This window comes from Nyctereutes procyonoides, unplaced genomic scaffold (genome assembly GCF_905146905.1).
Source record: "Nyctereutes procyonoides isolate TBG_1078 unplaced genomic scaffold, NYPRO_anot_genome, whole genome shotgun sequence".
Taxonomy (NCBI): domain Eukaryota; kingdom Metazoa; phylum Chordata; class Mammalia; order Carnivora; family Canidae; genus Nyctereutes; species Nyctereutes procyonoides.
Window position 1 is genome coordinate 57,284,616 of NW_026575133.1, and position 24,316 is coordinate 57,308,931.

Consider the following 24,316-nt stretch of genomic DNA (forward strand, 5'->3'; position numbering starts at 1 on the left):
GCCACTAAATTCCTGTAATGCATAATGTGGCACAGCAGAACCATCCTTCAAACCCTATATCTGTAATAGGCAGGTTCTTTTTTTTTTAAATTTTTATTTATTTATGATAGTCACACACACACACACAGAGACAGATATATAGGCAGAGGGAGAAGCAGGCTCCATGCACCGGGAGCCCGACGTGGGATTCGACCCCAGGTCTCCAGGATCGCGCCCTGAGCCAAAGGCAGGCGCTAAACCACTGCACCACCCAGGGATCCTGGCAGGTTCTTAATTTAACTTGCTTATGGGTCTACACAGATTTCCATGAAGATAAGCTTGTGAAGTTTGTTTCTAGGAAGGCAGCATGGCATAAAGGAAAAAAACATCAGCTTTGAGTTCTAGGCATGCTTCCTGGATATGCCGTGGTTCTGTGTCTATGGAGAAGTGACCTAACCTCTCTGAATCTTCATTTTCTCATTGTTAAAGTGGGGTTGCTTCTGCCTTCCTTGAATAGTTACTGGTGGTGGTGGGGGGTGTTTCATGTATACAAAGGTCTGGTACCATGTGTGGCTCACAACAGGCATTTGATAAAGGGGAAAAGAATACCAGGTTATGTACTGTTTGTAGGAAACATTTTATTTGCTCACTGATCACAATTGTAAAATCACAGTTAAAGTTGAGGAGAAGAGGAATATAGATTTCAATTCTCCCTCTTATTCTCTCCACAGAGCCATTGGATCATTCAATGATCAAGCTGGATGTTAGAAATAATTTAATGTCATCATTTCCATATGACATGCATATGAAGCTTTTTCAGTGACTCTGTGATTAGTACTATTTATCTTCCTAGTTTATGGATGAGGAAACTAAAACTTAAAAGAGTATAAGGAGCTTCCTGAGACCACAATGTAGTGTTTCAGCATATAGGCCTAGTTGAAATATCCACTTTGAATGCTTCTGAATCCTTGTCTACAAAAGCCCAGAAATCTGTTAGAGAAAAGAGAAGTGAAATGAGAACTTTTTTCCTTTTTATGTTCAACACTCCATTTTTCCTCCATATAATCACTGAGTTTCCACTTTAGAAGACTCAAAGGAAGATCTCAGCAATCGATAAGCTGGCACTATGGTTTCTGGGAATGCCTGCTTTATAAACACCATGAAAATGATAAAAGATGGTAGATTAAATTTCAGAGAATTCCGGTTCAATTCAAGGAGGCTAACACATGCAAGGTACCATACTAGGTGATAGAGGCTAAACCAAGTCCGGAGAGATGGGCCCCATGTTCTTAGTTTATAGTGTAGGGATGAGGTCACAGCACAGAAACCAAAAGTCATTACATAAGATAGACTATATAAATGTCTAATATGGGAGGGCTTGGATGTGCTTTGGGGTTCCAAGAGGAGACACTTTATATCTGAATGGCATTCTGGAAAGAATTAAGGGAGAAGGTGATATCTGAAATTATTCTGAGTAGGTAGGCAGGATTTCCAAAAGTGGAGGTAGGGATGAAGGATGCAGGGCATGGGTGGATAACATGGGGATGGTAGTAATGAAACCTATTCTAGTTTGGCTGAGGATAGGGCATGAGTATTAAAATCTTAAAAGTTACTTTAATTTTGTTGGTTATGAAAGTGGCACATGTGCATTAGGGAAAATTTGGAAAATCTATAAAAATGCAAAAACAACTAGAGACAACTATTATTCTGGCATTTTATTGCATTTTCTTCCAGACTATCAATCAATCTACATAAACATCTAAAAAAATAAAAAAAAACCTCTTCTTTTTTATTATGACAGTTGGAGTACATATTTCTTGTAGAAATTTGGGAAATACCAGAGAGTATAAAAAGAGAATGAAAATCACCTGTAATCTTACTGTTAACATTTTGACTTATTCCCCTTGAATTTTTTTCCAAAGTGTATACATTAAATCAAATATGACCACATTCTTTATGTAGCTTATTACCCTGTGTTTTCTTCCTTAACATTATATTTTGAATATTTCCCATGCAATTAATTAATCTTAGACAGATGGGTGCATAGGTATTATATATATTGAATTCAAAGTGTCAAGGAACCTTCCAGGTAGACATACCTAACAGAGAGTTGGAAATGCATGTCTTTCTACAGCTTTCTTAGGTGGATGGACAGGGGTTAGATCTATGGATTAAGAGACATTTCTGTGATTTGAACTGTATAGAAAAGGGCTGCTTTAAAAGTGCAAAAAAGAAAGTATAAATGTGTACCTCACAGTAAGCTAAAACAGGCAAAGTAATTTTGGGACTTTGAACTGTCAGAAACTATAAGGAGTTAGGGGAGAAGTATGCAGTCTCAGAACGGGGTAGCTGTGTCACTCTTCCTTTTCTCTTTACCTTTCTGTAGTCCTAGTAACGGAGGTAGCCCTGGAAATGACTGTGAGCATGGCTGTATTCTGTGTGAAGTCTAAAAGTGGAGAAAAGAGCTGGAAGAGAGGGAACATTTGGATAAAATGTTAAAGGAACATGTGGTGACTGCACATGTTCTATTGAAAGCCTGGCCTCCCTGTTGGTTTCCACTCTGACAGTACAGACCGCTCTTCCTATCCCATCTGTTGTCTGAGGGTTTGTTATTCAGTGACACCCCTTGCAGGCAGAATTAGGAGAATGGGGTATGCTAGTTAGCAGGGAATGGGATGTGCTAGTGAACAGAGCATGGGATTTACTAGTGAGCAGAACTTGCCTGAGCCACTTTGTATAGGGTACTAAGGCAGACAAGTGAGACCACCTTTCAGAGGTGCCAAAGTTGTAGTGGCCAGCCACTCTCTTACTTTAAGAAAAATAGCATTTCAGCAATCACAGATCCTTACTAATCAGGTCAAAAATTGCAGTGTGAATACAAAGGGCTTAATGAGATTTTGAAGTTTCCTTAAAGTTGTTTCTGAAGATTTCAGCTGAGTATCATAAATCTTAAGGGAAGATAAAGTAATTCCCACAAATATAAAAAAAATTCCATAGCCACAGATCATATTCATGAGAAATGACAGATAGAAAGTTTGACTAGAAATGCAGAATTCTAAAGTAATTCTAAATAAAAAAAATCCAGCAGGACTTTTGAAAATTTTTTACCATCTAACAATTTTGAATGATAGTGCAAAGAATGTAAGTCTGAGACAATGATGTAGTTGTAATCTGGATATGATTTTAAACTCTTAGATGCTTAAATTTTGATGTAAAGTGGAGTCTTTCCACCCTTCTGTTCAAAACTTTATTTCTACACATGTAGAATAGATGTCTTTCAGAAGTTCTGGAGTGGGGGTGGTGGTGACAAGTAATTCATTCAATCCATGACTTTCAGAGATGAGTCTGCAGACCACTGGCATCAGTACCACTTTAGGATAAAATATTCTTTAAAGAGCCAGTTAGTTATATTCTGTAAAAGACAGCTGTTGTATTCCAGGAATCTAGGATTCACTCATCTCTTGTAGCAGTCCACTAAATAAGTCTCAACAGGTTTCAAAAGAATATATTAAGATCACATTCTCTAAGCACAATGTAACAAACTGCATCAAAATGAAAAGATAGTATTAAAAATGTGCTATATGTTTGAAAACTAAAATGTATGCCCTTACATAACTTATGGGTTAAAATAAAACATGGAAATTATAAAATACATAGAAATGAATGATAGGGAAAATACTACATATCTAAGCATATTTAAATATGTGGGATGTATCTAAAGCAAAACTTAGAGGTAAATGTATAGCCTTAGATACATTTATCAGAAAACAAGAGAACTTGAAAATAAATAACTATTCATATCCAAAAGACAGTAAGGAACATATTAAGAGTAAACTGCACAAGATAATAGTAAAGAAAGAACAGAAATAGAAAACAACAACAAAAAGACGGTCTGTAAAAGCCAAGGTTTGTTCTGTGATGAAAACTTCTAAAAACAGAAATAGAAGCAAGAAAACCTGAATAAATGAATAACAGCAAAACAAAGTCTCTTATTTCCTCACTTCTACTCTCTAAAGACACAAGGTCCAGGTGGCTCAGAAAGTTTTACTGTAACTTCAAGAAGCAAATAATTCCTTTCTAATGCAATGTTATATAAGAGGGGGAAAAAGTTAACCAATCCATTTTATGAGGCCAATATAACTTTGATACTAATTCTGGACAAGACAGTACAAGAAAATAAAACTATGGCAAATGTTCCTTATGAATATAAATGAAAAAATTTGAAATAAAATGTTAGCAAAAGCAATTCTTCAGTATTAAAATACATTGTAAGTAGGTGAGGTTTATTGAAGGATGGCTCAGAAAAATCTGCAAATGTAATATACTACTTTAAGAGATGAAAGGAGGGAAACCATATGATCATCTCTAAAGAATGGAGCATTGTTAAAACTCAAAACTCATGCCTGATAAAAAGCTATTTACAGACTAGGAATGAAAGGAAACATTTCTAACTTGATAAAGAGTGTTTAACCAAGAACCTACGGCAAAACTTATACCCACTGAAGCATTCTCACTAAAATTAGGGTGAGACAGATTCCCAGTATTACCTTTATTATTAGCATTAAGCAGGGGGTCCTAGCTGATGGAAGAAAGTAAAATAAGAGAAAGAGAATAGTAATTGGACAAGGAAATATGAAACTGTCAATTGTACAAAATATGATTCTTTATAGAGGAAGTCAAAGAGAACATGGAGAAAAGCCATTAAAACTAATCAGAGGATTCTCTTAAGTTTTCTGGTTCTATGGAAAGCATACTAAAATCAGTGGAATTTTTATATCCCATCCAGAAGCAATAAAAAAGTGTAATAGAAAAAGTAGGGTTTATAGCAGCAACACAAATCACAGGATACATAAAACCATACGCAATACAAATGTATAAGTCTTTTATGGAGGAATGATAGCATGGTATTGAAGGACATGTAAGAAGACCTAAATAAATGTACAGCTATATTGTGTTCATCAAAAGAAAGGCTCAACATTATTAATATGACAACATTTTTTTCAAATTGTTTTTGAAATTTTTTCAAATTAATCTATAAGTTAAGTGTAATTCTAGTCAAGATCTTAACAGGGTATGTTATGGAATTTGACAAGCCAATATTAAAATAAATTTAGAATGGTAATGGGACAAGAACAGCAAAGAAAATTTTTGAAAAACTTGTTGCACTAGATATTATGACTCATTAAAACTAGAATAATTACAACCTTTGGTTTTCCCCTACAAACCTGCTTCACCCACAATTCTTTACTCAAGCCAACAATTTTAGAGTCAACCTTGACTCTTTCTTTCAAACCTTGCTTCCAGCCTATCTGGAAAGGAAATCTTTTGGCTCTATCTTCAAAATATATAAAAAATCTGATCGTGACTTTGCTGCTACCATTCTCTTGCACTTGGATTACGTTAGCAGTTTTCTAATCATTCCTTGCTTCTTTGCTTGGTCCACACCAGTCACTTCTCAGCAGAGGACATGGTAAAACACGACATTCCCTCTCCTCAAAACTCAACTGTGGCCATCCATGTCACTGTAAAATCCATGGTCCTTACAGTAGTCTTCAAGGCCCCACACAATCTGGCTTATTTGATTTATGTTTCACTACTTCCCATGCTCACCTCACTCAAGCCACATACTTCTTTCCTGCCCATTAAACATAGCAGGCATGTTCCTAATGCCTTTGTAACTGTTTCCTTTGCCTGAAACACCCGATACCCAGGATATCTGAATGTCTTTGTTTTAAGTTGCCACCTCTTTGTTTTTTTTTTTTTAAGATTTTATTTATTTATTCATAAGAGACACACAGAAAGAGGCAGAGACATAGGCAGAGGGAGAAGCAGGCTCCCTGTGGGAAGCCTGATGTGGGACTCGATCCTAGGACCTCGGGATCACGACCTGAGCCAAAGGCAGTTGCTCAACCATTGAGCCACCCAGGTGCCCCAAGTTGCCACCTCTTTGAGCCCACCCTGAATACCTTATTTCACATTGCATCCTCTCCAGTACTCCTGATTCCTCTGATCCTGCTCTGCTTTTCTTTTTTTAAGAATAGCTCTTTATATCTTCTAACTTGCTATATCATCTACTTATTTATTTTTATTGTTTATTACCTGTCTTTGCCACTAGAGTGTAAGTACTATAAGAGGGTAGGGTGTTTGTTTTGTTCACTCATGCATACTAAGTGCGTAGAGCACTTCTTGGCACATAGTAGGCAATGGATATATATATATATTTGTTGAGTAGTAGGTTATTGGTGTAGGAACAGGCAAATGAGTGGAAGATAATAGCCCATAAATGGGAACACCTGAGATGATGTTAGAGCTAAATGGGGAAAAATGTAATAAATAATAATTTATTTCTGACACTTGTTTATATAGAAAAAAATCAAATTGAATCCCTACTTATGTACTACGTAAAAAATTATTTCAAGATGAATTAGCAACACAAAATGAACAAAACTTTAAAATTTCTGAAAATATGTTCTTTATAACTATAGTGTATGGAAGGAATTCCTATGCATGATACACAAAATGAATAGATTATAAAGGAAAATAGAGAAATTTAGCCACAAATAAAATGTAAAACATCTGTATGAAAATAGGCATTATAAATGAAAGTAAAATGCAAATCTGACACAAGATCATATCTACAATCATAAAATTGACAAAAAAATAGTATCCAGAATATATAAAAATTCCGATATGTAGGGCAAAAAATATAACAGTCTAAGGGAAAATTGGACAAAAGAAATATACAAAAGAGCAAACATGAATGTCCAACTTGAAAAGATGTCAACTTTACTAGTAATTATCCAAGTATATGTTAAAACCACAATGAAATATTTTTTAAGCTTGTCTGGTTGGCAAAAATCTCTATCACTTCTAACACCAATGTTTACAAGGCTGTGGCCCAACAGAGATCTGCCTTACTGCTTGTGGGTTGATTCTGCCTGACAAGCTTTTTGCCTATTTGTCCGTGGGCACAATAAGCTCAGAGTACCTTAAAAAACAGCTACAGCTGTTATAACTCAGTGGATTCTTGCTATGACTCCTGATGAAAGTTTACTCTCCTGAGGACCAGGATATCTAACTCTGGAGTGCCAAGAGTTCTGGCAACAGGAGTACAAAGTCCCTCAGTGGTCACTGAGAATGATAGTAAGTAGAGCCAATTCCGTTTTCACACCTTGCTTTTCTAATGCACACGTTCATCTTTTGGGTGACATGGTGCCCGAATATTTTTGGGGTCTTTTATTCAGTGCATATTCAGATATCTCAAAGATACCACCCTGTCCTCATAAAGTATTGTCGATAAACTGGCACTGCAGCTGTGCCTTTGGACTGTTCAAAGCGCTCTATCAAAATGGCAGCTTCTGGGTGATGTGGTATATCATAAGGTAGATGGAGACTGCCGTCATGGATTTGTTGGTGTATCTTCTGTAAATCTGGTTCTCTGGTCTGATGCAGTGTTATATAGGACTGCATATAACTGGCTGAGATTTGGAAGGCAGAGAAAGTGGAATATGTGTCTGTAGTGTGAGAACAAACCACTGGCTCTTTCAGCATTTGAAAGAGCCTGGTGTTTCCCCCGTGCCACCTAGTGGTTGGTTGGTCCTCTTGAGAAATTGTACTAGTAAAGTACTTGGAGATTATTTCTGTTTCTGGCAAGTTGGACATCGGTGGTGGCAGTGGGTAAGATTGGTTAAGTGGGAATCCACTGTTGTGCCCATGTGTGCCCTCCATCTCTGTAACTATGGCCACTTTGTTCCTGTACCCATCATGCCAGTACTGTATGGCTAATGAAATAGGCTGACTGATGTCCATCAGCCAGGTCATTTTGTTAGCTTTGTATTTAGTGCCCATTTCTTGTTGAATGTTCTCTGTCTGGCATTAACATTAACAGGATTGTAAGAATACATGAGTTACGAAGAATCAGGCAAATATGACACCACCAGAGGAAACTGATAAAGCTCTGACTGCAGAGGGAAATCTATAATTTTCCTGACAAAGAATTCAAAATAATCACCTTAAAGAAATTGAATGAAAAGCAAGAGAACATGGATAAAAAAATAAATGAATTCAGGAAGACAATGCATGAATAAAATGAGAAGTTTAATAAAGAAATAAAGCCATACTTGGGTGGCTCAGTGGTTGAACATCTGCCTTTGTCATGACCTTGGGGTCCTGGGATTGAGTCCTGCATCAGGGTCCCTTCAAGGAGTCTGCTTCTCCCTCTGCCTATGTCTCTGCCTCTCTCTGTGTATCTTTCTTGAATAAATAAAATATTTTAAAAAAAGAAATAAAGCCATAAAAAAGAAGTAAGCAGAAATCCTAGAGCTGAAGAATATAATGACAGAACTGGAAAATGCAGTAGAGAGCTTTGATAATAAATTTGTTTATGAAGAAGACAGAATCAGCAAACTCAAAGACAAATCATTTAGAATTAGCCAGTTAGAGGAACAGAAAGAAAAAAAGAAACAGAGTGAGGAAAGCCTGTGTGAATTATGGGACACTCTCAAGTGAATGACCATTTGTATCCTGGGAGTCCCAGAAGGAGAAGAGAGCTTAAAGGGTCAGAAAGATTATTTAAAGAAATATTACTGAAAACTTCCCCAGTCGGGAAAGATATGGACATCTAATTATAAGAAGCTCAAAGGACTGCAAGCAGGATCAACCCGAGGAAGATTAATCTAAGACACATTATAATTAAAATGTTAAATTCAAAGACAAGGAGAGAATTTTGAAAGCAGCAAGAGAAAAGTGACTCATTACACACAAGGTAAGCCCTGTTAGGCTATCAGCGGATTTTTCTGCAGAAACCTTGCACACCAACAGGCAGTGGGATGATACATTCAAAGCGCTGGAAGAAAAAAAAAATTGTCAACCAAGAATACTATACCAAGCAATACTGTCCTTCAGAAATGAAGAGGAAGTAAAGGCATTTCCAAACAAAGCCTAAAGGAGTTCATTACCATTAGACTTGTCTTATAGGAAATGCTAAGAAGAGTTCTTTAAATTGAAATGAAAGGATGCTAAGTAACATGAAAACATATAAAAGTATAAAACTAACTGGTAAAGGTAAATATGTAGTCAAATGCAGAATATAATACTGTAATGGAGATGTGTAAATTACTTTAACTCTAGTTTGTAAGTTAAAAAATAATAAAAACATAGCTGTTATTACAGCTATTATTTACTAATGGGTGCACAATATAAAAACTGTGACATCAATAACGTGAGTGCATAAAATGTGAGAGAAGGAGAAATGAAGTGCAGAGTTTTTAAATGTGATGTAAAGTAAGTTATTATCAACTTAAAATAGACATATCTTAAGATATTTTGTATAAGTCTCATGGTAACCACAAAGAAAAAATATATAGTGAATACACAAAAGATAAAAGAAATGTATTAAAATATACTACTATAAAAAACAAGTTAGGAGACAGTAAGAGAGGGAAAAGAATAAAAGAATTAAAAAAAAAAAAACTAGAAAGCAATGAACCCAATGACATTAGTAAGTTTTTACCTATTAATAATTACTTTAAATATAAGTAAGCTAAATTCTCCATTTGAAAGACCTAAACTGACTAAATGGATTTAAAAAATAAGATCCAACAATGTGCTGCTTATAAGAGACTTTAGGTACAAACATAGGTAGAAAGTGAAGGGATAGAAAAAGATATGCTGTGCACATGGTAACCAAAAGATAGCAGAATTGGCTATACTTACATCAGATAAAAGAGACTTTCATAGAGAATTATCACAATGGACAAAGAAGGTCACTACATAATGATAAAGAGACTAATTCATCAAGAGGATATAACAATTATACTATGCCCAACATGGAGCACATAAATACTTACAGCAAGTATTAACAGCTGAAAGGGGAAATAGTAACACAATAGTAGGAGATTTCAGCGCCTCTCTTTTAACATTGAGTAGATCACTCAGATAGCAAATTAATAAGGAAAGAGCACACCTGAATAATGCTATTAGGCAAATGTACATGACAGATATATACAGAACATTACATCCAACAGCTTTAGAATACATACTCTTTGCAAGTACACATGGGACATTCTTCGAGATAGATCAAATGTTAGGCGACAAAGCAAACTTAACAAATTTGAGAAAATAAATAATAAAATTATAAATGAAAGAGGAGACATTACAGTTGCTACCACAGAAATACAAAGGATCATAAGAAACTGCTATGCAAAATTATATGGCAACAAATTAGGCAACAGAAGAAATGCATACATTCTTAGAAACATAGCCTACCAAGACTGAATCGTGAAGAAACAGAAAATCTGAACAAATCAATGTAACTAACGGGATTGAGGCAATAATCAAAAATCTTCCAACAAAAAAAGCCCAGGACCAGACAGCTTCACTGGTGAATTCTACCAAATATTAAAGAAGAATTAATACTGATCATTCTCAAATTCTTCTAAAAAGTTGAAAAGGAAGGGACACTCTAAAATTCATTTTATGAGGACAGCATTACCCTGGTACCAAAGCCAGCTAAGGATGCTAAAGAAAACTACAGGCTAGCATCCCTGAAGAATATAAATGCAAAAATTGTCAACAAAATATTATCAAGCCAAAACTCAACAGCACATTTTTAAAAGGATAATGCACTATGATCAAGTGGGATTTATCCTTGGGATGCAAGGATGGGTCAGCATATCTAAAATAATAAATGTGATATATCACATTAATAGGATGAAGCATAAAAATCTTATGACTCAAAGATGCAGAAAATTGTTTTGCCAAAATTCAACACCCTTTCATGACAAATCTCTCAACAAATTTGAGAAGATGAGGAGGGAACATACCTCAACATAATAAAGGCTATATATGACAGACCCACAGCTAACATCATACTCAATTGAAAAAGCTGAAAGCTTTTCTGTTCAGATCAGAAACAAGACAAGGGTTCTCTCTCAAAAGTCCTATTTAACATAGTACTGGAAGTTTTAGCCAGAATAATTAGGCAAGGAAAAGAAGTAAAAAAAACATTGTATTAGAAAGGAAGAAGTAAAATTTTCTCTGTCTGAAGACAGCATTATTTTATATGGAAAAAAGATTCTAAAACTTTCACCAAAAAAACTTGTTAGAACTAATCATTGAATTCAGTAAAGTTTCAGGGTACAAAATCAACATACAGAATTAGTAGCATTTCTATACACTAACAATGAAATATCTGGAAGAGAAGTAAAATAATCCCACTCCCAATGACATCAAAGTCAATAAAATAGGAATAGATTTACCTGAGCAAGTGGAGTAATCTGTGCACTAAAATTGATAAGGTACTGATGAAAGAAATTGAAAAAGACTCAAAAGAAATGGAAAGCTGTTACATGTTCATGAATTGGAAGAATTAATACTGTTAAGCTGTCCGTACTCCCTAAAGCCCTTTATAGACTTAATGCAATCCTATATCAAACCTAATATCAAATTCTAGTGGCATTTTTCACAGCATTAGAAAAACAATTCTAAAATTTGTATAGAACCACAAAAGACCCCAAATAGCCAAAGCAATTCTGAAAAAGAACAACAAAGCTTTAGGCATCACACTTTATGATTTCAAATTATACTATAAAGCTGTGGTAATCAAACCAGTATGGCACTGTCATAAAACAGATACATAGACCAATGGAGTTGAATAGAGAGCCCAGAAGCAAGCTCACATATTTATGGTTAATTAATAATTGATCACCGAACCAAGAATACTCAATGGGGAAAAGATAATCTTTTACATAAGTGATATTGAGAAAAATGGATATTCACATGCAGAAGAGTGAAACTGGACCCCAATCTTATACTACTCACAAAAAATAATTTGAAATGGTTTGAAGACTCAAACATGAGACCTGAAATAAAACTCTTGGAAGAAAACTTAGAGAAAAAGCTCCTTGACATTGATCTTGGCAATGATATTTTGGATATGACACCAAAAACACAAGCAACAAAAACAAAATCAAGTAAGTGAGATTACATCCAAATAAGAAGCTTTGATGCAGCAACAGAAATAATCAGCAGAATGAAGAGGCAATGGAATGGAGAAAATATTAAGGGGTTGACATCCAAAATATATAAGGAGCTCCTACAACGCAATACCAAAAAAAACAAAGAATTTGATTGAATAGATGTTTTTCCAAAGAAGGCATACAAATGGCCAACAGGTACATGAAAAGACACTCAACATCATTAACGATGAGGGAAATGCAAATCAAAATCACAATTAGATTTCACCTCACATCTGTTAGAATGGCTGTTACCAAAAAAAACCAAAAGGTCACAGGGTGTTGGCTAGATTGTTGAGAAAAGGGAACCCCAGTGTGCTGTTGATAGGAATGTGAAGTTGCACAGCTATTATGGAAAAGATTATGAAGTTTTTCAAAGGTTAAGAATAATAGAATTACCATATGATCCAACATCCTACCTCTGGGTATATATCCAAAGGAAATAAAATCACTATCTTGGACAGATATCTACACTCCCATGTTTATTCCAACATTATTTGTAGTAACCAAGACATTGGAACCAACCTAAGTGTTCTTTGACCGATAAAGAAAACGTGGTCTGTATACAGCAGAATACTATTTGGCCATAAAAAAGAAGGAAATCCTGCCATTTATAACAACATGGATAGACCTCGAGGACATTATGCTAAGTGAAGTGAGTCAGATTGAGAAAGACAAATACCCTGTGATCTCACTTCTATTGGAATTGTAAAAAAAAGAAGCCAAATTCATAGAAAGGGGAGTAGAATGGTGGTTTCTGGGGGTTGGGGAGGAGTGGGTGATGGGTAGATGTTGGTCAAAGGAAACAAACTTCTGGTTATAAGATGAATAAGTTCTGGGGATCTAATACTCATTATGATTATAATTAATTAGATTGTTTACTTGAAAGTTGGTAATAAATCTTAAATGTTCTTACTACAAAAAATGAAAATTGTAATTATGTGAGGTGATGGATACGTTAACTACATTTATTGTTGTAATTATCCATAATATATATGTATGCAAAATCTTGTGTACCTTAAACTTACACAATGTCGTAGGTCAATTATGTCAATAAAGCTGGAAAAAAATTAGAAGTTATATAAAAAAGAACATAGTATCACCCATGGTTTTGCCAAAGGGTGAAATCTGAGTCTGTTCAAGGTTCTGGATCCAGCTGCAGATTTGCAGGCAATACCGAGGATAGAACAACAAGTTGAATTGTGCCATGAGAATGCAATTGGCAAAATCTACATTGTGGGAAGCTCTGCAAGTCAATGGCTCTTGTTTTCTTCAGTGGATAATCAGAAGGAAAAGAATGGAGAGGGAACCTGTTGATTACTTAAGGAGATATCAGATTAAAAAAAAATGAGTACAACCAAACAGTATCAGCATGGACACCTTGAGTGATAGAAATATAAAGAGACATAAGGAAGTGTTGCTGTAAAGGTCAGGGAGTGGTTACGTTTGAGGGGGAGGAAAGGAGTTGTGATTAGGGTGTGATACAAGGAGGGATTTCTTTTTTTTCCTTTTTTTCTTTTTTTCAAGGAGGGATTTCTAAGGAGGATGGCAAACTTCCATTTCTTGATCTGGTTGGTAGTTACAAGGATGTTTGCCTAATAATGATGCATTGAGGTATGCTTCTGTTCGCTGTGGCTTTTCTGTACCTATGTTTTACTTTATAATCAGTTAAAATCTAAAATATTTTATTTATTTATTTACTTATTATTTTTTTTTTTTAGAGAGAGAGTGTGTAAAAGGGAGAGGGAGAGAATCCCAAGCAGGCTTCACACTCAGTGCAGAGCCCAATGTGGGGCTCTATCTCATGACCCTGAGATCATGACCTTAGCCAGAATCAAGAGTCAAACAACCAACTGAGCCACCCCGGTGCCCCCCTGCCAAAATATAAAGAATTTTAATGAAATTAATGCATACTATATCTTTATGTAGAAATATTCATGTTTTTTACTAGATTATTGTAAGTTCTGAGAAAGTTTGACAGATCATAAACTTGTTTTCTTTGTCTAAGTACACATACATGCATACTCAAAATCAAATAATAGAATGCTTAGATTATACTGGAAGCCACTAGATGAAACATCTGATTGCTTCAAGGAAGAGTTTTATTCCTACAACAACCCTTATTCTAAGTTAAGTACCTCTCCAGGAATTTTGACATTGATTACACAGCCAGGTCCCTGAGGCATTATTTCAGCCACATATGACCCCTGTCCCTGCAGGCCTGTGCCCAGCTGGAGCTGGGTCATCCTCCCTCTAGCAAGGGTCTTTTCTTGATCCCCATTAAACATCAAAAGGGGATTAAAGAACTTGCAGCAAATATTTTGTTTGGTTTGGCCAAGATCCTTTTTAAGTATTATAAATCTATATAGCATAAGGATATAGTAAAGATATAAAGTCTGGCATCATTATAGACATTGGTCAGATTAGGCAGGCTGCTAAAATGACCCGTCATGTACCTTGTGCATAGAATGCTGAAAACTTGAAGTACCCTTTGGTACTATCAATGTTAGTCGTTGTGTGAGAAGTATTTTACTCAGTGAACTTCACAAACCTCTGAACTCAGGGGTTAGAGTACCTTCAGTTTATCACATTGCACAACTCTGAGGTGCGTTTGTGGCCTTCGATGCTCAGTTATGCTGCCCATCTCACTTTTTACTTACCCTTCTCCAGAGATTCACTGTCATCATGCCTGTGGTGGTTAATTTTATGTGTCAACTTGACTTGGCTGAGGGATGCCCAGATAGCCCTTTCTGGATGTGTTTGTGAGGATGTTTTGGGAAGAGATCAGCCTTTGAATTGGTAGATTGAGGAAGGATGATCACCCTCACCAATGTGGGTGGGCATCATCCAGTCTGTCAAGGGCCCAGATAGAATAAAATGCCAGAAGAAGGGTGAATTTACTCTTTGTTTGAGCTGGGACATCTATCTTCTCCTGACCTTGTACATCAGTGCTCCTGGTTATCCAGCCTTCAGACATGGATGGTGACTTACATCACTGGCTCCCGTGGTTCTCAGGCCTTTGAGTTTGGACTGGGATTATAGTACCAGCTTTCCTGGGTCTCTGGCTTGCAGGCAGTAGTACATCGTAGACTTCTCAGCCTTCACAACTGCAGGAGTTAATCTTCATAATAAATCTTTTTCTCTTTTTGTATCCTATTGGTCCTGTTTCTCTGGAATATCTTTACTAATATAATTCCCTGATCCCAGAAATGCAACAAAGTAAAACTAATAGGGAATTTTTGTTCCAGAGATTTGAGGATAGGCAATTTTTATTAATACTCTAAGTATTTAGCTGTATTCACTAGCAGCAAAGAACTCACTTGTAAAAAGGAAGAATGGTATCTTGCAGTTGTAACTCAAGCAATGCATATGGTTATGTTTTTCTTAGAATTTTTCCTTTTTAAAAAAGTACACATTTTTCATTTTTAAAGTAATATAAATCTATTACAGAGAATGTTGAAAAATGAAAAAAAAAAACCCTGTATTCTCACCACTATAAAACAATCATGGTTATAACTTTGTATATCCTTCTAGTCTATTTTGGTATGGATTTTTTTTATAGTTATAATAAGAATGCGCATATACTTGTGTTTTTTTCGTTCTAAATTTAGCCCTAGTTAATTATGATATAGTCATATGCATATATCCATGTTGCATTATGATCACAATGGTAATTTTTTTACTATATTAATTTTTATCATTTGGCTCTATCATATTTTTTAGCTGTTAATTTATTTTTGGTAAATATACTTCCCCTCACATTTGACCAATATGTTTTTGTATAATGTATAGCATTATGCGCATCTCATTTTCATTATTACTGTTCTGAATTTTAGGATATTAACAAGTGTCAAGAATTTCAGTAAACTTCAATCTAATTTTTTTTTCAGTTCTGTAGTCAAGTCTAACAAATCTAGTGATTGTAGATGTAGGAGGCATATATTAATTTGCCAACTGTTGTTCTACCCAAGATCTTAATTATATATGACTTAATAAAGTAATAAAGTTGAGCAAGGCAGTAATCTTGTTTACATCTAGAAGTTGGTCACAGAATAGCAGTTGTGGACAGTTCAGAAACTCATGATACAAAATGAGGGCTCTTTATTTGGAGCCCAGGGAGATATAATGCTACATTTTCGAGGTGTGTAAGTATGTGTATTCTTGGGAGATAGGTCTTGGTTTTCACTATATATTCAAAAGAATCCAATAACTACTGATGTGAGCAAAGTGTTTGCTAGTTGAATGGAATGCTATTTTTGTGAGTTTCTTTGTGTATTTGCTGTCGTCTCTTTATTTGCCTTCCCCTTTCTCTTTCCTCATTCATCATTTTTAGTAATAGAACTCAGAAAAATGTACCCTTCGGTGAGCAGTGATTTATCACATGAAAGTTTATTTTTTTTAAGCTTGTATTTATTTATTCACGAGAGACACAGAGAGGCAGAGACCTAGGCAGAGGCAGAAGCTAGCTCACCTTTGGGAGCCTGATGTGGGACTCGATCCCAGCACCCTGGGATCACGACCTGAGCTGAAGGCAGACATTCAACCACTAGCCACCCAGGTGCCCCCACAAGGAAATTTATGATGACAGACATTTTTGAAGAAACTGAACACATATATGGAATTGTTCATTGAAAACTGCATCAATCTGTGTTGATTTAGGGAAGTTTTCCCATTTAAGTCAGTAAGTTAGTGTTATCTTTCTGTGGTGGTATTTTTTTTTAAAAAGCACAACCGGGATATTGATCATTAAATAAATTTTGCTATTAATACAAGTTATTATGTCTTAACAGGTCCATAATGAATTGAGTGCTGAAATCATTCATCAAATGCAGTTATTTTTTTACTATGTTTTTGGAAAGATATATTTTACTAACTTCACCAAAATTTGAGCTTTCTGAGTTTTTGCAAAACTAAGGCAAAAAGACAGTCTATGCAAATAAACTTAAGTAAAATTATTTTTAGATGTTAAAAATTATTAATTGATTTTTTTCACTTTGATTTCTAACATGTTTCTTTTTAATTTGACTATAGTTGACATACAATGTTACATTAGTCTTAGGTGTACAACATAGTGGTTCAACAAGTTTACACATTATCCTATGTTCACCATAAGTGTAACTACCATCTGTTCTGATACATTGCTATTATAATGTCCTTGGCTATATTCCTTATGCTGTGCCTTTTATTCCTGTGACTTATTCATTCCATAACTGGAAGCCTGTATCTCCTACTCTCTTTCACCTATTTTGCCGAACTCCCTACCCCTTCCCTCCTGGCAATGATCAGTTCTCTGTATTTATAGGTCTGATACTGCTTTTTGTTGTTTGCTCATTTCTTGTTGTTACTAGTTTTTTTTTATTCCACTTATGAGTGAAATCACATGATATTAGTCTTTCTGAATATTTCATTCACCTTTAGGTACATTCATTTTGGCTCAAGTGGCATGATCTTATCCTTCTTTCTGGTTTCATGATATTCCAGTGTGTGTGTGTGTGTGTGTGTGTGTGTGTGTGTGTATGTATGTGCATGCATGCATGCATGCATGTGTGTGTGTGTACACATTTTCCTTATCCATTATCTATTGATGGACACTTAGATTGCTTCCATGAAACTGTCCTTTTTTAAAAGATAAAATATTAGTTATTTTTGATTACCAAATGACATGAATAACTTCTTTTCTAGTATAACAGGGCTTCTGACATTCAATGACTACTTGTTTTTGACAAAGGACTAATCCGTAGTATCTTATGTTTTCTTAGGAATGGGCTGTTTCTGGGGAGCTGAGCGGAAATTCTGGACCAAGAAAGGAGTATATTCAACTCAAGTTGGTTATGCAGGAGGCTATACTTCCAATCCTACTTATAAAGAAGTCTGTTCAGGTAGGAAGAATTTGATCCAACTTCTATTATAAGAAGCAAGAAAGGGCACATCTTTGCTGGCAGGTGACAAGATCTTTAAAATGCAAATAAAATTGTTTGTGTTTCTTTAATCTTTTCTTTCCCATTTCTATAAATATACTTGCTGGCCTCTCACTTTATATTTTTATATTTTTATTTCATTTCATTAAAGATTTAAAATTTTATTCATTTTAGAGAGAGAACACACATGAATAAGAGGAGGGGCAGAGGGAGAGAATTTCAAGCAGACTCCCCACTCAGGCACAGACCCTGATATAGTGTTTGATCCCATCACCCTGAGATTATGGCCTGAGCCAAAACCAAGAGTTGACACTCAACCGATCGAGACCCCCAGGCAAACCATCTCACTTTATAATTTTAGAAGATAATAGATTTCCTATGGAATGTACCATTTAGGTTTTGTTGCAAAATAATCACTATTAAGCTTAATTCTAAAGTAGTCACTTATTAGTTTATGATTATGTGGGTCAGAATTTGGACTGGCCTCATCCTGGCGGTTCTTCTGCTAATCTCATCTGGGCTCATCCATGTGACTCCAGTCAACCAGTAGGCTGCCTGGGTACTAGTTGGTCTAGGATGGCTTCACTCATAGATCTGCGTTTGGTACTGGCTGTCCATTTTTGTTGGCTGGGGTAATGGGAATGATGGACCATGTCTTCAACACACTGGCCTGGGCAAATTCACATGGTGGTGGATGCAGAGATTTCAGGAGCAACAAGAGAGGATAAGCCCTATTCTTCTAGCACTTTTCAAGTCCCTGTTTATATCACATTTACTGTTGTCCCATTGGCCAAAGCAAGTCATGTGGTCTAGCCTAGAATCAATGTGGGAGGGATCCTCTAGGATAGAGAGGTGTGAAGTCTGCAGTAGTCTACTATATATGAGGTAAACATCACGCACTATAATTGCTTCTCTGTGGGTAAGACATTCAAATCTAGTCCATAATGAAGGGATTGGCAAACTGGCTTGCAGGCTAAATCCTACCCACTGCTAGGTTATGTAAATAAAATCTTATAGAAATCCAGCCAGATTCATTTCTTTGTTTATTTTCTGTGAATGCTTTCATGGAATGATGGCAGAGTTGAGTGGATATGTCAGAGATTGTATGGCCTGCAAAACTTAAAATATTTATGATTTAGCCTTTTACAGAAAAATTTTTGGCTACCAGGATAGGCAGATGCCCTCATGGCAAATTCTAGCTCAAATACTAGGCAACCATTCTGGATCTGTTTTTTGTTCTGGCCCTCAAAGATTTTCTTTATTTCACTGCCAGCTCAGGTAACATTTAAAACACAATTTTTTTTCTCTTTTAAACACTTTTTAAAAAATTTTTCAAATAAGAGTGGTATATATTTAAGGTGTATGACATGATGTTTTGATATGCACAGTGAAATGACTACTAATAGTCAAGCTAATTAACATACACATCTCCTCACATACTTTTTTGGTGGCAAGAACACCTATGATCTACTCTCTTAACAAATTTCAAGTGAAAAATACAGTATTATTAACTACCATCACCATGCTATACATTAGATTTCTAGTACTAATTCATCCTCCATAACAGAAAGTTTGTAACCTTTGACCAACATTTCCCTGCTTCCTTCTACTCCTGCCCCTAGTAACCACTCTCTGTTTTTTTGAGTGTGATTTGTTTAGATTCCCATATACAAGGGAGAACATGCAGTATACAGTTTTTTGGTGTCTTGATTAATTTCACTTAGCATACTTTCTTCCAGCTTCATCCACATTGTTGCAAGTGGCAGAATTTACTTCATGTGTAAGGCTGAATAATATTGCATTATGTATATACCACAATATCTTTATCCATTTTTTCTGCTGGTGGAGGCTTCAGTTGTTTCCAAACCATGGCTATTGTGAATGATGCTGAGGTGAACATGGGGGCATAGCTTTTGCCCTGAGTTACTGATTTCATTTCGTTAGGATATATGCTCAGAAGAGAGATAGCTGGATCATAGAATAGTTTTATTTTTAATGTTTTGAGGAACATCCACACTGTAAAACACATTTAAAAAATATTTCATTCAGTATCTTGAGTTCTTTTTTTAAAATTTATTTATTTATTTTAGAAAGTGAGTGAGTGAGCACAAGTAGGGTGAGGGGTAGAGGCAGAGAGGAGATAGAATTGCAAGCTGACAGTCTGCTGAGCGTGGAGCCCAACGTGTGGCTTAATCTCATGACTCTGAGATCACGACCTGAGCCAAAATCAAGAGTTGGATATTTGGCTGAGCCACCCAGGTGCCCCTCTTAAAGAGTTCTTAAGAGGGAGGATTTATTATCTTAATATATAGTCCACCATAGTGACAGAAGTGGGATTTTAAAAATACATAAATAGTTTTATCTTTTAAAAATAAAGAGTTGAACTCACGGTACTTGTGGAGGTCCCACTCAGTTGTCTGAGGGCACCATGAAGACAGGTGGGGGAGGAGTTGGAGTCTGAGAGTTTGTTCCATAATGAGCATGTTGGTTTGTTTGCTACAACATGAATTCTTATTTTGAAATGAAATTTGAGCGGTGCAATATTGAAAATATCCTAAGAACATACATATTCTTGTTTTTCCTGCCTTTACAGAAGAACTGGAATTTACTCACTGGTATTGAGAATGTGGAATATTGAACAAATACTTTAATAGTTAATCCAAGTTTTTTCTTTGCATCTGTTTCAAAATTAAAGAAATGCTTATGCAGAGTTATAAATAGATTCAGTTGAACCCTGGAGATTGCCCAGGTGTATCCTCTTAAGTCTCAGGAATGGAAATGAGTAGATTCCTTCCCATAATTGCAGACATGACTTAATAGCTCAAGAGAAAAGGTTGCTAAGAAAACCTCCAAATATCTACTGCTTATACTATTATTCTTCACCAGCAAAATGTTAATAATCAATTAGAATACTGTTTGCTCAGACTTGTTCCAATTCAGCTCTTTATGTTAAGAAGAACAGCATAGTAATTGCCCTTTGTTGAACTCCTACTATGTGCCAGACACTGTAAGAAGCACTTTTTTTTTGTCTCTTTGCTTTTTTGCATCTAATTTTCTGAAGAATTCCATGAAATGTTTCAGTTTCTGTCTTTTACAGAGGGAGTGTTGAGGCTCAGAGAGGAAAGGAACTTCCCCAAGGTCATATACAGGAGGAATTCTAACCTCATCAACTGTCCGCTCCAAGTTTATGCCACTGACCATGGTGTCTGTCACCCAACTGTCATATCCCAGTGATTCTCTGTTCATCCATTCATACTTCCTAACACCCGAGTCCCACACTCTCTTTCATGTCCATCTCCACTACACTTTAAAAAAATTGGTGTGCTTTTTAATGATTACAGTAAAGAAAATACCAAGCAGGTTTTGTTTTTGTTTTGTTTTGTTTTTGTTTTGGTCTTTCTGATGTTTCGAAGGACAGAGGACAAAACTCTTTTAAGATACAGTTCATGCAAACAGCCGGTATCTCAGAGTCTTGTACAGAAGCCACAGAGGCTGGTAAAGAACTCTGTATTTGATGTGAACGCTATCTGCTAAGTTAGTGGTGGCACTGGGAAGCATGGTTGTCATGGAAACTTGTTCCTGATTGGGCAATGATGGTTATGGGGTCTTACCCAGACACAGAAGGAGAGATGATTTCTTTCCCTGGGCTTCCTTTTTTTTTTTTTTTTTTGTTCTGATCATGAAAGGAAAAACAAAAAGACAGAGAGAAACTGTGATAGAAAGGACCCCCTGGCACAGAAGTGGTAGAGCCTTCAGATCTCTGGGAATAGCAGGGAAGGAGAACAAACAAGGTCCCCAGCTAGAGTAATTAGGGTAAGCAGCTAATTAAAGATTTGTGACCAGAGAGAGAATGGGGGAGACAGAATACAGGTGATACTGGCAGGGCTTCCCTGCTGAAGCCTCGGGTGCTCACAGCCGCGTTGAACAAGTCAGCCCTGGGGGAGTCTGACTTGCAGGGAAGAAAAACCAAGGCTCTACTACAATGTGTAATAATTGCTGAGGTTTCATATGAGAGAAATACTAGTCTGTGCTCCAGGATTTGGATTAATTTCAAAACTGCTCATGCTTGTGTTTGTAATTAAGTTTGTAAAGCTTTGGTCACTGCAGAGTCATTCATTCATTCATTCATTCATTCATTCATCATTCAAGAAACAAAGCCTAGGACCAGGACTGTCTGCCAAATTCCTTCTCGAATAGCAAGTACACTTGAGCCCAAAGTACCATTTGGTTTCTTGGGGCAGGTGCCAGAATTCCAGGGATAGCACTCAGTTTTCAAAATCCAAAGGGCCAGCTCTACCACTGCCCCCTACCCCCACCTCGACCCCTCATGTGATGACTAATGTTAGAGCTTCCACAGCCTTGTCTCAGCACACAGATTGGTGTGTGCCACAGAGGTTCCACAAGCCATGGAACCAGAAACATTAGCTGACGTTTGTTATACCTGCACGCTAGTGGGTGGTATGTGTTGCCTGGAGGGATGAGCGGGTGAGTGGGTGTGTATGTGAGTGTAGAAGCAGGTGTGTATCCAGGTAGGATGCATATTAATGTCTGAATGTTATTTCTTTGTAGCTATTAATGCTCTTGTGATTCTGAGACTCAAGCTGGAGGTGCAGTTAGGCACGTAGAAAAGCTGTGTGTTTTCTACTAAGAGCCAGGAGAAAGATGTGATCCCATGGTGGGTGACACATGGCCAGAGTTGATTTTTACATGTAAGTAGAACATTCATTAATGGCTCACTAATAGGGGTGTTACATGCTGAGTGATCTGCGTGATATTTGAGCCTGACATCTGTCGAAAATACAAGCGGACAACAGTTCCTAAGGCAGTAAAGTTGCCCTTTGGGAATGAAGTATAAGATAAGCTGGCAATGCCTCAGAGTACAGATAGGCAGTCACTTAGAGGAGAGCTTGGCTTGGTCCGTAGGACCTCAGAGTAACCTGATGGAATGCCCTGCCATATGTATAAAGGGAAACAAACAAACAAACAGAAGGCCTCAGCAAGGAGGCTGGTCAGCCAGGCCAGCCTGGGGAGGGGAAAGTCCTGCTGGCCCTCTCCGGGTTGCCTTGTAAGGTTTGGCTTCTGAATAGACTACCAGACAGAGCCTGACACTCTGATGCTTTTAAGTTTTATCAGTAACTCCTCTTATTCTGATCCACACCCTATAGAAACTTCTCATCTTTTGTCCTACCGTGGAGATTATTTACAGAAAGAAAATGCAATGAGACCAGGTTGGTCAGCCAGACAGTTCTAATTCTCATTTCAAATTCAATTATATGCCATTCTGAGATGTATATCTCAGTTTATTGTGAGTTTAGTCTACACAGGTCATTCTCTCCTTATTGGATTAACCTTGGGTTAAATTAAATGATAAAAATGGCAGTTTGGCCTTCAAAGCTGAGAGAAGCCAGATCACAATGTTTTTCCAAAGGCTGTGATTGTCTCCTTGCATTTCCCCAGAGACTCCCGCCCCTCACATGTCCATCATTTCATTCAAACCTGTTTTAAAAGTGACCTTTTTCCTGTAGCAGGCACCTAAACTTCCCTTCCTTGGATTCATCACTTAGCACTGAACCAAGAGCCACAGGCTGAGAGACTTGCATTTCCCAGATATTCTAGGCCTGAATTAGAAGCCTTCTGTGAGCTGCCTACCACCAGCTCCTGCACTGTGAACCCAGTCATAGCTTGGACTTGAGGTGGCGTGGCTCACGGCCACTGTTAGGCCACTATTTCTTGTGGTGTTTCAGATCTGTCTCTAATAATGTGCCAAGAAGTAATCTAAGTCCTGGTGGCCACCATTCTAATCCTAAATTGACTTCCAAAGATTTATGCATTCATTTGGTGTTCCTTAAAAGCCCAGTGCATGGGGATCCCTGGGTGGCGCAGTGGTTTAGCGCCTGCCTTTGGCCCAGGGCGCGATCCTGGAGACCCGGGATCGAATCCCACGTCGGGCTCCCAGTGCATGGAGCCTGCTTCTCCCTCTGCCTGTGTCTCTGCCTCTCTCTCTCTCTCTCTCTCTGTGACTATCATAAATAAATAAAAATTAAAAAAAAAAAAAACCCAGTGCAAGCCTAGCACTAGAGATCCCATAGAAACGTGGGATGACATAACTGTCAGGAGCCTAGATTTCATGTAGCCTTTCTAGAATGAATTAAATTATACCTGTCTTCCAGAATTCGTTCTCTGTAGTCAAATGGAAGCTTAATCTCTCACATTTGTTTTAAAGTGTTGCGCTGACCCTGGATTTCTCTTTACACACACATGCATGTGCGCACACACACACACAAAACACACCAACTCCCCCAAACATTTGTTATGCAAACCAACTGATTAACTGGCATGCTGTTGCTTTACTACATTGATTTTAGAAGTAATTGAGCTATTCAGATCCCTGAATACCCTGATAGA

The 24,316-nt window shown here is 36.8% G+C and overlaps 1 protein-coding gene across 4 annotated transcripts in view; it reads left to right on the forward strand.

Annotated features, from left to right (window-relative positions):
- MSRA (methionine sulfoxide reductase A) overlaps positions 1-24,316 on the forward strand; it is a 423,682-nt gene that overhangs the window by 189,216 nt on the left and 210,150 nt on the right. For all 4 annotated transcript variants that reach the window (XM_055299897.1, XM_055299894.1, XM_055299893.1 and 1 more), the window contains one exon: positions 17,753-17,872. In XM_055299897.1, coding sequence (XP_055155872.1) covers positions 17,753-17,872 — 120 coding nt within the window. The remainder of the gene's footprint in view (positions 1-17,752; positions 17,873-24,316) is intronic.